Source organism: Oncorhynchus gorbuscha, linkage group LG17 (assembly GCF_021184085.1).
Source record: "Oncorhynchus gorbuscha isolate QuinsamMale2020 ecotype Even-year linkage group LG17, OgorEven_v1.0, whole genome shotgun sequence".
Classification (NCBI taxonomy): Eukaryota; Metazoa; Chordata; class Actinopteri; order Salmoniformes; family Salmonidae; genus Oncorhynchus; species Oncorhynchus gorbuscha.
This window is the reverse complement of record NC_060189.1, coordinates 18,459,574-18,474,808: the sequence shown is the minus strand read 5'-3', so window position 1 is coordinate 18,474,808 and position 15,235 is coordinate 18,459,574. Positions and strand designations below refer to the sequence as shown.

Genomic DNA, 15,235 nt, shown 5'->3' with positions numbered 1-15,235 from the left:
CTTAATCAGCATGACAGAGTGATCTCCAGCCTTGTCCTCGTCAACACTCACACCTGTGTTAACGAGAGAATCACTGACATGATGCATTAATTAATTTGTCTGCATGTCTATTCAACATTTGGATGAGAGGAAACCATGCCATGAATGAAGAACGATAGGCCAGTCTTATTTTCATGATTCGACACATTGAAAACTCAAATTGCTTTGGAAAAAAAGCCTTGTAACATAATGAAAGCCTATAGCCGACAAAACAAAACAATACCATTACATGAGCCTACCAGACGAGCTAAATCACTTCTGTGCTCGCTTCGAGGCAAGCAACACTGAGGCATTCATGAAAGCATCAGCTGTTCCGGACGACTGTGTGATCACACTCTCCGTAGTCAATGTGAGTAAGACTTTTAAACAGGTCAAAATACATTTTACATTTACATTGAAGTCATTTAGCAGACGCTCTTATCCAGAGCGGACTTACAAATTGGTGCATTCACCTTATGACATCCAGTGGAACAGCCACTTTACAATAGTGCATCTAAATATTTTAAGGGGGGGAGGGGGGGTGAGAAGGATTACTTTATCCTATCCTAAGTATTCCTTAAAGAGGTGGGGTTTCAGGTGTCTCCGGAAGGTGGTGATTGACTCCACTGTCCTGGCGTCGTGAGGGAGTTTGTTCCACCATTGGGGAGCCAGAGCAGCGAACAGTTTTGACTGGGCTGAGCGGGAACTGTACTTCCTCAGTGGTAGGGAGACGAGCAGGCCAGAGGTGGATGAACGCAGTGCCCTTATTTGGGTGTAGGGCCTGATCAGAGCCTGGAGGTACTGAGGTGCCGTTCCCCTCACAGCTCCGTAGGCAAGCACCATGGTCTTGTAGCGGATGCGAGCTTCAACTGGAAGCCAGTGGAGAGAGCGGAGGAGCGGGGTGACGTGAGAGAACTTGGGAAGGTTGAACAAAAAATACACAAGGCTGCGGGGCCAGACAGATTACCAGGACGTGTGCTCTGGGCATATGCTGACTAACTGGCAGGTGTCTTCACTGACATTTTCAACATGTCCTTGATTGAGTTTGCAATCAACCAGTGCTCCCGCACATTGGCTTACCGGGCTATCTGCATTGTGTCCCACCACCTGCCAACCCCTGTTTTACGCTTCTGCTACTCTCTGTTCATCATATATGCATAGTCACTTTAACCATATCTACATGTACATACTACCTCAACCAGCCTGACTAACCGGTGTCTATATAGAATCGCTACTGTTATTTTTCACTATCTTTTCACTGTTTATTTGTTTACTTACCTATTGTTCACTTTATACCTTTTTTGTACTATTGGTTAGAGCCTGTAAGTAAGCATTTCACTGTAAGGTCTACACCTGTTGTATTTGTTGCACGTGACAAACTTTGATTTGATTTGACATTCAATGTTTTTAGATGGTCAAATATTTAATTGAAACTTAAATACATTTTCAAAATCGAATAGTCTACATGCTGCAAAAATAGCTTACGTTTGTTTAGTAGGCTAATAACTCAAAGGTTTACCAGCCGCATGGGTTTAAACTTTATATGACCGCTGTATAGTCTAAATGAATGAAAGCCGAATTAATGTAATAACTGATAATTCAGTAAACTAATACCTGCTTGCACTTCTCCAGGCTGTGTATCCATCTACCAGGTTGTTGTCCTCCTTGTCCACGATGACTCAAATCCTTCTAAACTGGATTACTGATTTCTGGTAAACTGGTTTCCACAATGGTGTGTTTCACCGTCATAACCTTTTTCTTTCTTCTGTTAGAAAGCTAGGTGTCAAGGAAAATAAACTTGGCAACACATTGTCACGTGGCGAACATAATTTTTCCCTGCAAATGGACAAATTTAAACGTTTCAGCTCCACACAAATAGACCTACCAATGGACACAGCCTAGGCTCCCAGCCACGCAGCAAGAACAAGTAACAGGGAACTGTTCCAAGCTGCGTGGCTGGAAGCCTCACTGCTCACAGCCTAATGAAATTCGCAACACAATTCAACACTACTAGCTTCTGGGTTTGTCAAACAAATATTTAGATTTTAAAACAACCCGCAAAATAATTGTTCTGAACCGAAATTGTTATTCATTCCACCCGCCAGCTGATTTGATTTGTTACATTTTTTTTTGGGGGGGGGGGAGCAACCACAGGGAACCAACTTGATTCCGGACTCTACATCTCCTTTTGGAGATGTTACACGCCTGGAATGTGATGTGAACACAAGCCCTAGAAGAGCTAGTTTTGCTGCTTTGGTCAAAATGGACCAACTGCTTCTGTATTCTCTGTTTTGATTTGTCAGTCATAACTTCATGCAAGTCAGAACATTATCCCACGGTTGGATTTTTAAAATTTATATTCCCACAGTGCTCATGTAGAGAAATACAGGAACTTTGGATATATCCAATAACTTTGAATAGTATGCTCTTTATTCTTGGTATGAGAATCCAAATTAAGTAGGCGTAGTTTGCGTGAGACAGTGGATCTTTATCACGATCATTGTTCTTGTTTGAAATGTCCTGGACCAGTGTAGACCTAGAATGATATTAGAAGCAGCACAGTGAGAGAGTTATAGAGACAAGTTTAGATTTCAGTCTAAACCTTTCAACATGGGCTAATTCAGCCTGCTCTGAGGACCTGACTTTAAGGAACATAAGCATGTGTGGGGTTCTGGCATATTACCCTTAGGCTACATCATACATTAACTCATGCACAAATACACAAAACAACTCAGTCGATGGTCAGACTGCAGTAATGTTTATCAGATTTCTGTGTACTGTGTAATGACATGTGGCAGGGGAAAAGTAACTAAATTCCCTTTGTGCTAAACCACAGAAAAAAACATGTCTTAAACTGAGAAGAGGAAAGTTATGCCAAGAGACAACAGAAGTTATAAAAGACACCCCCCCCCCCAACTCACATAACAAGTCAAATTGTCTCCCTACGCTGTAATGACTTCCATCTTGTTTGCTGCCACAATTTCTATATCAAAGCAAAAGCTGAATTCAGACTCCTCTATAAGTTGATGGTTTGTTGGAATGAAAAGGATTTACACTCTCCATCATACCTCCTTTTTACCCGTCTTTCTCGTCTTTGTTGCTGTCAGTTTACTCGGTTCACTTGTGGTTGTTTCCACAGTAACCACTTTCCCCATGACTGACAATGAATGTCCATCTCCATGACAACTATAGGCTAACTCTTTCAAAGCTCTGGTTTATTTTCAGAGTTTGGCACCGAACTGAAATATAAGGAATGGATTGAAAGTCTTGAGTCTTGAAATTTGTGCAGTAGATCCATGTCTGTGGGGAAAATAAAGGCCTGATGTAGCAGGGTCTGCCCTCCTTAATGGCCTCAGCTTGGAATTTGTCCATATCCATCACCCTGTCACCCCTTAACTTCTCTAGGGTAGGGGGCAGCATTTGGAATTTTGGATAAAAAGCATGCCCAAATTAAACTGCCTTTTACTCATGCCCAGAAGACAGGATATGCATATAATTAGTAGATCTGGATAGAAAACACTCAAAAGTTTCCAAAAAACTGTTAAAATAATGTCTGTGAGTATAACAGAACTGATTTGGCAGGTGAAAACCTGAGAAAAATCCATTCAGGAAGTAGGATTGTTTTGTTGTAGTTTTCTATTCAATGCCATTACAGTATCTATTGACTTAGGACTCAAATTGCAGTTCCTATGCCTTCCACTAGATGTCAACAGTCTTTAGAAATTGTTTCAGGCTTGTATTCTGAAAAATGAGGGAGTAAGAGCAGTCTGAATGAGTGGACCCTGCCGTGTCACAGAGCTTTTTCATGCGCACGACCAGAGAGAGTGCCTTTCTTGTTCACCTATTATATTGACAATGTTATTGTCCGGTTGAAATATTATAGATTATTTAGGCTAAAAACAACCTGAGGATTGAATATAAACATTGTTTGACATGTTTCTATGAACTTTATGGATACAATTTGGATTTTCGGATATAAAGAGACTTTATCGAACAAAAGGAACATTTATTGAATAAATGAATGTCTTCTGAGTGCAGAGATATGAAGATCATCAAAGGTCAATTTTATCTCTTTCTGACTTGTGTAACTCTTCTACTTGGCTGGTTACTGTTTGTAATGATTTGTCTGCTGGGCTGTGTTCTCAAATAATTGTAAGGTATGCTTTCGCCTTAAAGCATTTTTTAAATCTGACACTGTGGTTGGATTCACAAGAAGTTAATCTTTAAACCAATGTAAAATAGTTGTATCTTTTCTGAATTTTTATGATGAGTATTTCTGTATTTGAATTTGGCGCTCTGCAATCTCACTGGATGTTGGCCAGGTGGGACGCTAGCGTAGAGAGGTTAACACACTGTTACCTGACTCTTCCTCCATTACATGTGGCTTGTCTCCCAGCGCCAGAGCTGATGACAGAGGCAGTAGTTATCGGCACATTTGGGAAGCACGCTCCTTTAGTGTCAGTAAACTTTGCATTTAGTCTACACAGTCAGGAGGCCGTTCATGGGTTGAGATATTGGATTATGTATTTTGTGCTAGGGTTGGACGGTATCCAGACTGTCATATTGTTTTCTGTACCATACCGGCATAAATGTTGGTACCAGAAATGCAAAAAAAGGCAAGTTGTATTTTGAGCCTTAAAATATAAGAAAATGGGTTTTGTGGTTGATATTGCAGTATGTATTTAGTTTGAACAATTAAAATGAGCTAGCATGAGACTGGTTTCGTCTAGACAAACTGTTGCTTAGCAACCAGATAACGTGTTCTGTGGAGAGAAAGTAATGTTGATCCAGAGCATCCCAAACGTGTATGACAGCATGTTCAGGTTCCCGCCAATATCCAGAAACTTCACACAGCCATTGAAGAGGAGTGGGACAACATTCCACAGGCCACAATCAACAGCCTGATCAACTCTATGCGAAGGAGATGTATTGCGCTGCATGAGGCAAATGGTGGTCACGCCAGATACTAACTGGTTTTCTGATCCACGTCTCTACCTTTTTTTTATGGTATCTGTGACAACAGATGCATGTCTGTATTCCCAGTCATGTGAAATCCATAGATTAGGGCCTATTTCATTTATTTCAATTGAATGATTACCTTAGTTCATAACTCCATTAAAATCTTTGAAATTATTTCATGTTGAGTTTTACATTTTTCTTCAGTGGACTTTCATGAAAGCTTGACAACTTAAAATACAAAGTCAATGTTTGATCACTCCATCAACAAGTAATTACAACACCTAGCCAGCCTATAGGCTTAGGCAAAGAAGATACAATTATTTTCAAGTATTTGGAATGAATTGTTAACTCGACAACAGTCAAGCCAAAGAAGGCTTGCCTCCCTCCCTCAACCATGCTGTGATGTTAATGAGTTATATTTTAGGATACAGGGGCTTGCGAAAGTATTTGCCCTCCTTGGCATTTTTCCTATTTTGTTGCCATACAACCTGGAATTAACATGGATATTTGGGGGGTTTGTATCATTTGATTTACACAACATGCCTACCACTTTGAAGATATGCAAAATATATTTTATTGTGAAACAAACAAGAAATAAGACAAAATAAACTAAAGCTGAGCATGCATAACTATTCATGGTCCTGAAGGAAGGTGAACCTCTGTCCCAGTCTCAAATCTCTGGAAGACTGAAACAGGTTTCTCTCAAGAATTTCCCTGTATTTAGTGCCATCATTCCTTCAATTCTGACCAGTTTCCCAGTCTTTGCCGATGGAAAAACATCCCCACCGCATGATGCTGCCACCACCATGCTTCACTGTGGGGATGATATTCTCGGGGTGATGAGGTGTTGGGTTTGCACCAGACATAGTGTTTTCCTTGATGGCCAAAAATCTCAATTTTACTGTCATCTAGCCAGAGTACCTTCTTCCAGATGTTTGGGGAGTCTCTCACATGCCTTTTGGCGAAAACCAAACGTGATTGCTTATCTTTTTCTTCAAGCAATGGCTTTTTTTCTGGCCACTCTTTCGTAAAGCCCAGCTCTGTGGAGTGTACGGCTTAAAGTGGTCCTATGGACAGATACTCCAATCTCCGCTGTGGAGCTTTGCAGCTCCTTCAGGGTTATCTTTGGTCTGATTGTTTTCTCTGATTAATGCCCTCCTTGCCTGGTCCATGAGTTTTGGTGGATGGCCCTCTCTTGGCAGGTTTGTTGTGGTGCCATATTATTTCCATTTTTTTAATAATGTATTTAATTGTGCTCTGTGGGATGTTCAAAGTTTGATATTTTTTTATTACTCAATCCTGATCTGTACTTCTCCACAACTTTGTCCCTGACCTGTTTTGAGAGCTCCTTGGTCTTCATGGTGCCGCTTGCTAGGTGGTACCCCTTGCTTAGTGGTGTTGCAGACTCTTTCAGAACAGGTGTGTGTGTGTGTGTGTGTGTGTGTGTGTGTGTGTGTGTGTGTGTGTGTGTGTGTGTGTGTGTGTGTGTGTGTGTGTGTGTGTGTGTGTGTGTGTGTGTGTGTGTGTGTGTGTGTGTGTGTGTGTGTGTGTGTGTGTGTGTGTGTGTGTGTGCGTGTGTATATATACTGAGATCATGTGACACTTAGATTGCGCACATGTTTCCTTTATTTAACTAATTATGTGACTTCTGAAGGTAATTGGTTGCACCAGATCTTATTTAGGGGCTTCATAGTAAAGGGGGTGAATACATATGCACACAACACTTTTCCGTTTAAATATTTTTATAATGTTTTGAAACAAGTTATTTTTTTCATTTCACTTCAACAATTTGGACTACTTTGTATGTCCATTACATGCAATACAAATAAAAAATCAATTTAATTACAGGTTGTAATGCAACAAAATAAAGAAAATTCCAAGGGGGCGAATACTTTTGCAAGGCACTGTAACATGACAGGTTTGGAATTTAATGTAAGTCCTCAAAAGCTAACAAACTGTCCAAGGGTTGTATGCGGTGGTTTCCCTGGCCAACATAGCCTACAGTCTGTAAAAGCTTGAGAGACTGCCCCTGAAACCTTTCCACTTGTCATTGCATTTAGATCTCTTTCTTGTGTCAAACCGCTTCGGCCAGTAGTGTAGCCTAGTGCTTTTCAAACAATTAGGTCTACCTTGTTTTTAGTCCTCGTCGTGATACGCTTTGCTCTTCATGTCTTACATTTTCAGGCACCTATCTCTTTCTAAGGCATTGAACTGTTAAACCTTGTCCATTCCCTACAGATGAGACCAGCTCACCTTGAATGGATTTCATGTCACAGTAGGTCCTGTGGGTTTCCCTTCACTTTAGCTGGAGCAAAATAGGCAGGGATTAGGCCTCTCCAGCCTGCTGTGTGTTGTAAATTCCATCGATCAGCAAGCCTTGCATCTGGCCTGCATTGACAGGGATAAACACATGAGTGCTTAGGGCTCAGAATGCTCAAAATCACCCTCCATTACTGTGTGAGCTCTCCAGAGCAAGGAGAAATGCGAGCGGTAGGGACCAGAGATTCAGGTCATCTGTCAGATTTATTCATCTGCCCACTGTGGTGTACTACTACAGATGTAGAATCAAAATGTGACCAATATTGTCGCAGCAAAATAATTGTGCAGCAACAGGATTTTAATGTTTAGTCCATAATGTTGCTGGATTGGTGGTTAGACTATTAGCTGGCCAAAATTTGGCAACATGAAAAGTGCAGTACTGTTATTAATAACCTGGGCGGCAGATGTCCAACGCTCTAACCACTAGGCTTAGTAAACGAAATGTTGCAAGATCGTATCCCCGAGCTGACAAGGTAAAAATCTGTCGTTCTGCCCCTGAACAAGGCAGTTAACCCACTGTTCCTAGGCCATCATTGAAAATAAGAATTTGTTCTTAACTGACTTGCCTAGTTAAATAAAGGTAAAAAATAATTTAAGACCTTGTGTTAGTGAGTGTTTTCGGTGAATTGTGTAAATCATGAAGCTCATCTGCATTTCCTGCTGTGCAGAAAATGTATCAGCAGCAAAAGAGTGATCAAATTAAAATCCTACATCAGTAGTGATAATAGCCTATCCCAAAACAACAACAGTGTAAGCTTAGTGTGGCCTCTGGTTGTCTGTTTTTTTTTTGGAGGGGTGTGCTCTGCTTGATTCTACAGTCCACTTACAAAATGGTCTCATTCTTCTTAATTTTTCAGAAAACAAGCCTGAAACGATGTCTAAATACTGTTGACATCTAGTGGAAGCCATAGGAACTGCAACCTGTGTCCTAACCATTTATATCATCTCTAGGCATTCAATTGAAAACTACCCACATCAAAAACTCTCACTTCCTGGATGGATTTTCCTCCGGTTTTATTAGTTCTGTTATACTCAGACATTATTTTAAGTGTTGGAAACTTTAGAGTGTTTTCTATCCAATATTACCACGCATATGTATATCCTAGCTTCTGGGCCTGAGTAACAGGTTTACTTTGTAACAGGTTTACTTTGTAACAGGTTTACTTTGTAACAGGTTTACTTTGTAACAGGTTTACTTTGTAACAGGTTTACTTTGGGAACGTTTGTCATCCAAACATCAAAATACTGCCCCCTACCCAACAAGCCCAGGATGCATCAAGAGCAGAAAGGAACAATCACTCTGCTCATCCTCGCCTGGGTTAACCCTCCCACAGAGGTGGCAGGTTAGCGTCCACAGGTATCTATACCATCCATATGATGACAGCAGAAAGACATTCAAACTGTAGTTTTTTTCCATCTTGCTTAGCGGTTTCCATCATTAAAAGCAGACAATGGCTCTGGATTGATGGACACACTATTGGACTGCTATGGTCAGAGTGAATGATTCTTAGCTCCACTCTGGCCTTCTATACTGCAGGGTCATGGTGGTGATGGGCTATATATATCAAGCTCCAGCTCTAGCAGGGCTCAACTTGGCTCTGAGGATTTGGCCTGGTAATGGATTACATCGTCAGGCAGGGCAGGAGCAGGCCTCTGGAGTACATCTTCCTCACTGTAATCTCTCCTCAAATGGACAGCTGTGCTCAGAACGACATGATTTCTCAACAGGCAGAGGTGGAGGGGGATCCACTGGGTCTGTACTACCTCATGGGAATGAGCGCTTCACCATGGAGTGGGTTGTATGCATTCGTAGTCAGTCTTTGCAACTCCGTTGCTACACCATCTCCTGTGCACTTAATCGTGTGTCTCCCTGTCCCTCTCTCCCAGACTATGTCAGAGTGGGTGATGATGTCAGTGAGTTGGTATGTATGCTCACCCTTGGTTGAGCTGTAGAAAGAGGCTCACTATGACCTGCCTCTGGTCTGTAAGTCTGCTATACCCTCTACTCTACCAGCATGTGACTGTGGAAGAGTCAGTGCTCAGGCACACACACACACAGACAATTTCCAGGCACACAGCAGATCACATTAAGTCCATCTCTGGCAGAACGGGAAACGTGGATATTAGTCCAGCCAGCACTGCTATTATCCCATCATTGTGCAGAGTAGACCCTAGCTGATGTCCCAGACAACAGGACAGAGGACACTACCACCATGTTTCATCCACACGGCTCTACTTTTACCCTCACTTTCTGTGGGAACTCATTTTCTCTGCTGCTCTGGGAACTTGGTGAAACAGGAGCTACTTTTGCTGTTTCACTGTTACTTGATCACTTTTTATAGCAGGTCCAGATTTGGTGTGTTAGCCAGCTGGTGACAGCAGCTGCTGCCCAGTCGTGGTATTAATAAGGCTTACAGGATGTAGTGTCCTCCAGCTTTCCTGGCAGCAGCCTTACTGAGGGATGGGCATTGACCAGGGTGTGCCCTGGGGGCAGGCCAGCAAGCCAGGCACATGCAGCCACCTGATGCAGCCACCCAGAAAAGACAGCCAGTGGATTGGAAGACTCTGTCAGTCACACACACAATCTGGCCATCAATACCCACCTCTCACATCTTGGCCAAAATTCTTGAAGTTTTGGCTGCATGAATTTATGCTAGTCGACGTGAGATCATCTGAAAGTTGAGATGGTTACTTTATTACCAGCCAGTGTTTGAACATGGTTGGTTCCTTAGCTTCAGCTTTGGACTCCCATCCTCCACTCAAGCACCAAAGAATGGTAGGCTTATAATAGTGTGGCCAGGTTGGTGGGAGTGCTGGCTCCCACCTTCTGACCCTGGCTGCGACCCTGGTTCTGTAGCACTGTGGATATGGCCAGGCTCCCAAGGTGTTGCCATCTGGAGAATGGTGATGGAACAGGCCTCTGCCATAACTCTGCTGGATAGTCAACCACAAATGCTCCCTGATTCACAATATCTTTGCATACCTAGTAGGGTTTGGCCATACTCATAATCGTATCTGTAAATGTACAGTTTATAGTCGGATCAGATGATATTGGTGATCGGGGGGAAAAAAATGTTTTTTTAATATGCCTAAGTAGATGTGGGCAAAATACCTCCCTGCACGTTCTCACTGCAAATTAGGTGTGTGTGTCTGTCCCTCAACTTGCAGTAGGCAGAAAAGTTCTGTCACTCAGCGTTTTCATTATTTTTACTTCGTTTTTTATTTTTTACTTGCCCATGCTTGTAAGATATTTTACACATTTATAGCTTGATAGCAAACGTCCTTGCTGTGTGATTTTATCAAAGTTGCAGGCAGCAGCAATCTATATTATCAGACCAAAAAAATGGAGGAAAAGTGATCGGGTGAAATTATGGAGGAATTCAACTTCACTCTCCAATCAGGGCAATCAAGCAAATTTATTTATAAAGCCCTTCTTACATCAGCTGATGTCAAAGTGCTGTACAGAAACCCAGACTAAAACTCCAAACAATGAACCTAGGAAGAAACCTAGAGAGGAACCAGGCTATGAGGGGTGGCCAGTCCTCCTCTGGCTGTGCCGGGTGGAGATTATAACAGAACATGGCTAAGATGTTCAAATGTTCATAGCTGACCAGCCGGGTCAAATAATAATAATCAGTGGTTGTCGAGGGTGCAACAGGTCAGCACCTCAGGAGTAAATGTCAGTTGGTTTTTCATAGCAGATCATTCAGAGTGTATATACTGCTCCTGCTGTCTCTAGAGAGTTGAAAAAAGCAGGTCTGGGACAAGTAGCACGTCCGGTGAACAGGTCAGGGTTCCATAGCCGCAGGCAGAACAGTTGAAACTGGAGCAGCAGCACGGCCAGGTGGACTGGGGACAGCAAGGAGTCATCAGGCCAGGTAGTCCTGAGGCATGGTCCTAGGGCTCAGGTCCTCCAAGAGTAAGAAAGGGAGAGAGGGCATACTTAAATTCACAAAGGACACCAGATAAGACAGGAGAGATACTCCAGATATAACAGACTGATTCTAGCCCCCCGACACAAACTACTGCCGCATAAATACTGGAGGCTGAGACGGGAGGGGTCGGGAGACACTGTGGCCCCTTCCGATGATACCCACGGACAGGGTCAAACAGGCAGGATATAACCCCACCCAATTTTCCAAAGCACAGCCCCCACACCACTAGAGGGATATCTTTAATCACCATCCTGAGACAAGGCTGAGTATAGCCCACAAAGATTTCCGCCACGCCACAACCCAAGGGGGGGCGCCAACCCGGACAGGAAGATCACGTCAGTGACACACCCCTCCTAGGGACGGCATGGAAGAGCACCAGTGACTGTAATAGGGTTAGAGGCAGAGAATCCCAGTGGAGAGAGGGGAACCTGCCAGGCAGAGACAGCAAGGGCGGTTCATTGCTCCAGTGCCTTTCCGAGTATCGTAACGGATATGGGTAAGCAGGATGAATGTAGAGCCCGCCCTGTTCTTTACAGACAGGCAAAGTAACCAGATGAGTTCTTTAGACCACGTAGAACCTCGCACATGACTGACACGAGAAAGGTGTATGCTGGCACCTGAGTTTCTTTTTCTTCGATCACAGCTAATTACAAAAAATACTCTGATCATAATTGTATCCAGAAAATTGCCCATATCCGTTACGATACCCGTTTTGTCCGATTACTCGGCACACCGCTATTACCTAGTATTTCCTAGCATGCCATGTTTTCAGGTTCTCACATAATGCCAACTAACACTGATGTAAACATGACTATAGATAATTTCCCCTCTCGCCTCTGTCTACACAGCAACCTATCACTTCCTTTTAGAGTCCCTAGCTTGGCCTTTATGATCAAATGTGATTTTGCTTGGCAGCGTAAGAACTCTGAACTGTCCTCCTGCTGTTGAACATCATACTAATGGAATAATAATAATAATCCCTCCCTCACCTCTCTGTGCCCTGTTCCATGTCATCTTGCCTCATAACAATCCATCCTCTCTGAGAGACTAAAGCATGTTTAGGATCACCTCTCCTTCTATGTTGTGAATTTGGGGACAGTTCAATGATGAGCGTTTTTGATAATGACATTTTTTGACGTGTGAGTGAAATGAACGGTTTTTCCAGTCCGATCAGGTGCTGTTCCTCGTCCTTCTATTCCTGGCCTACAGTGGTCACATCATTCAGATGGGCTAGTGTGGTACAGGACTTTTTGAGCAAGGCTCAACTCTGTAGTACAGTTTTTCGTAGTAAATGTCCGACTTAAAGTAACAGAATGACATTTTGTTTGTTTGATAAACCATAACGACTCCACATCACACATTCATTAATATCCCCCTCAAGGAATGCCTCACACCTGCCCCCCACCCGGCTCCTCGTCAGTAATGAAATCGGAAGTGACAGTGCATGGCCTGGCCATATCAGCTCTAATGATAAAGCGATTACAGTAATAAGTACCTACAAGATCAGACCAAACTAACGGGATAAAACTCAATGATATGTCATTAGATCAGATTACAGGGCAGACACTGGGGAAGCCCTGGCCCAGGGGGAGGAGGGTGCTGAGGGGGTGGGATAGAGACAGGCGTCCGGATAATTGTCTGTAAACGGAGGTCATGATTCTCCATATCTAATATCTACGCTCTGCTTTGAAATGGGGCTGGGTGTGGAGGATAATTATATCCACTTCCCGAAACGACACTTTCTTGGCCAGCAAACACGTGCCGACGATTCTCATCATCGTCGTATGTTTGACTTAGCGCAGCCTACTTTGAATACTTCAGGACTTGCATACACTGAGGATCTGTGAGTCTAACTCTGCCTCTCTCATCTTTCTTTCCCTTAGCTGTCCCTTCCTGTCGGTGCAGCTCACCCCAGCCATCCCAGTGATAGGGGGGGTGCTATTTGTCTTTGTGCTGGGGACTCTCTTCAGGACGAGCTTCAGTGACCCGGGGGTCCTGCCCCGAGCTACACCTGATGAGGCTGCAGACCTGGAGAGACAGATCGGTAAGAAGACTTCTATTAGTTCTATGTACTGTATTTATCCCTCCTTCTCAATCATCCCTGTCCACAAACACTCTCTCCTAGGGGTGTGAACATGAAAACGTTTAAACCAAATTGGGGTCTTTAACATACCTTAAGGGAAGATTTCGGCAGTTGCTGTATGGTTAGTGAGAAAGTCCATATTGCAAATGTACGGTCCCTTACTAGACGTCCGAAATCGTTTGTAAAATTCGCGGACATTGTCGGGCCGAGCGGCAGGGCCGGACCTACCGGGAAGTCATCAAATGAACTTTGTCGGACATTCGGTTTCCGTTTTACAAAAATAATACGATTTTGGTCATTTTTCCGCTGTTCCGGAAATTCCCACAAGAGGGCATAAGCAATCATATTGCTATTGGATAAAAAATCACGATTCACGACGGGGCCTTATCTCGAAAACTGAAAATATTTTGAAGCCGAAACTCGGTGAGCGTAGGTTTGGCATAATGGGCAGTTGGCCCTGAACAAGATGGCGTCTAGGCCTCAACGGTTTTTGAGTTATGGCCATTTATCTGGGATTAAAGGTCCAAAATGAAAATAGAGAAATTATTTTTCCACTTCACGTCAAAGTAAAGGAGCCTCCGGTGTCAATAAAAAAAGAACCAGCCATTTATCTATCGTCATTTAAGGGAAATCGTACAACGACAGATTGGTGATGTTCACGGATAGGTGTTTTTTTTTCAACGGTTACAGATCCAGTTGCAGGGTGTTCTTACGAATCTTTTTAAAGTGTGCTGCGGAGCTCTGCGAGATTTCTGTGATTTTCTATGATTTTCTGAAATAAAACACACTCACTAAACCCTCCGTAAATAACTCAGTTCTTAACGTAAAGACTTAAAACTCAGGATTCTGTAAAGGCAAATCCCAATCACGATATGAGTTTATTTATAGCTTCCTGTGCCAACCGGAAGTGCCTTAAATGGTGTCACAGTGGCAGTTTCCCAGGGTTAAAAAGGTCAGATCTTTTCAAAACTTCGTATGTGTGATTAGGCAACCCCCATAAACTGTAAGTCAGTCATTTCTCCCAACAGATGTCAAAGAAAAGCTCTCTCTCTCACACACACACACACATAAACACACACACAGCAAGGATGGAGTGACAAAGTGCGGTGCTTAAAGACACACAAAGCCTACAATGGCATTTCCATATTCTCTAGGCCGTGCCGAGTTCAACAAGATGCCCCGCTTGACCGTAGCTCGCTCGGTCTAAGCACAGCGACCATTAGAAAAGTAGGCCCAAAATGAAGGCTGGCCCTCAATGTCATTTGCTTTTGGGTGACAGTGAGAGAACTGTTAGGGTGAGAAGCACAATTCGACCGCAGGTACGTTCCTAAGGTCCTCCCGATCCGTGCAAGCCTAACCTTGACCATGTGGCATTAACCCTTAACAGTTAAAATAAGGTGTTTACATCAGTTTGCATTGACCTCTCTCCACATAGGAATACATTGCCTGCACCTCTAAATTCAACCTGAAGCCTATGTGGGTTATGAATGCCTAATGAACCTGTCTTCTATGACAGTCCATCAGACCACTATGAGGTCTACCTGTGTCGATTCTAAGCTTCCTGAAGCAACCGGAAGTGGTTGAAATCACCTTATCAGTGTTGACCCATACACTGCCTGCAGTTTGATAGACATAGTGTATTCAACCCTGTGTAGATCAGTCAATTCTTAACTTAAAGACTTAAAACTCAGGATTCTGTAGGTGGCTATGTCAATCAAGACGTGTTTACTTATATCTTCCTGTGCCAACCGGAAGTGCCTTTAATTGGGTCACACTGTCTGTTTTGAAGGGTTAAAAAAGGCACATATTTTTAAAACTTCATATGTGTGACTAGATAACCCTCATGAACTGTAAATCAGTCATTTCTCCCAGCATATGTCAAAGAAAAGCTCACACACACACACACACACAGCAAGGATGG

The 15,235-nt window shown here is 43.1% G+C and overlaps 1 protein-coding gene across 6 annotated transcripts in view; it reads left to right on the top strand.

The window, feature by feature from the left end:
- LOC124001792 (palmitoyltransferase ZDHHC14-like) overlaps window positions 1-15,235 on the top strand; it is a 96,975-nt gene that overhangs the window by 21,691 nt on the left and 60,049 nt on the right. For all 6 annotated transcript variants that reach the window (XM_046308873.1, XM_046308874.1, XM_046308869.1 and 3 more), the window contains one exon: window positions 13,115-13,275. In XM_046308873.1, coding sequence (XP_046164829.1) covers window positions 13,115-13,275 — 161 coding nt within the window. The remainder of the gene's footprint in view (window positions 1-13,114; window positions 13,276-15,235) is intronic.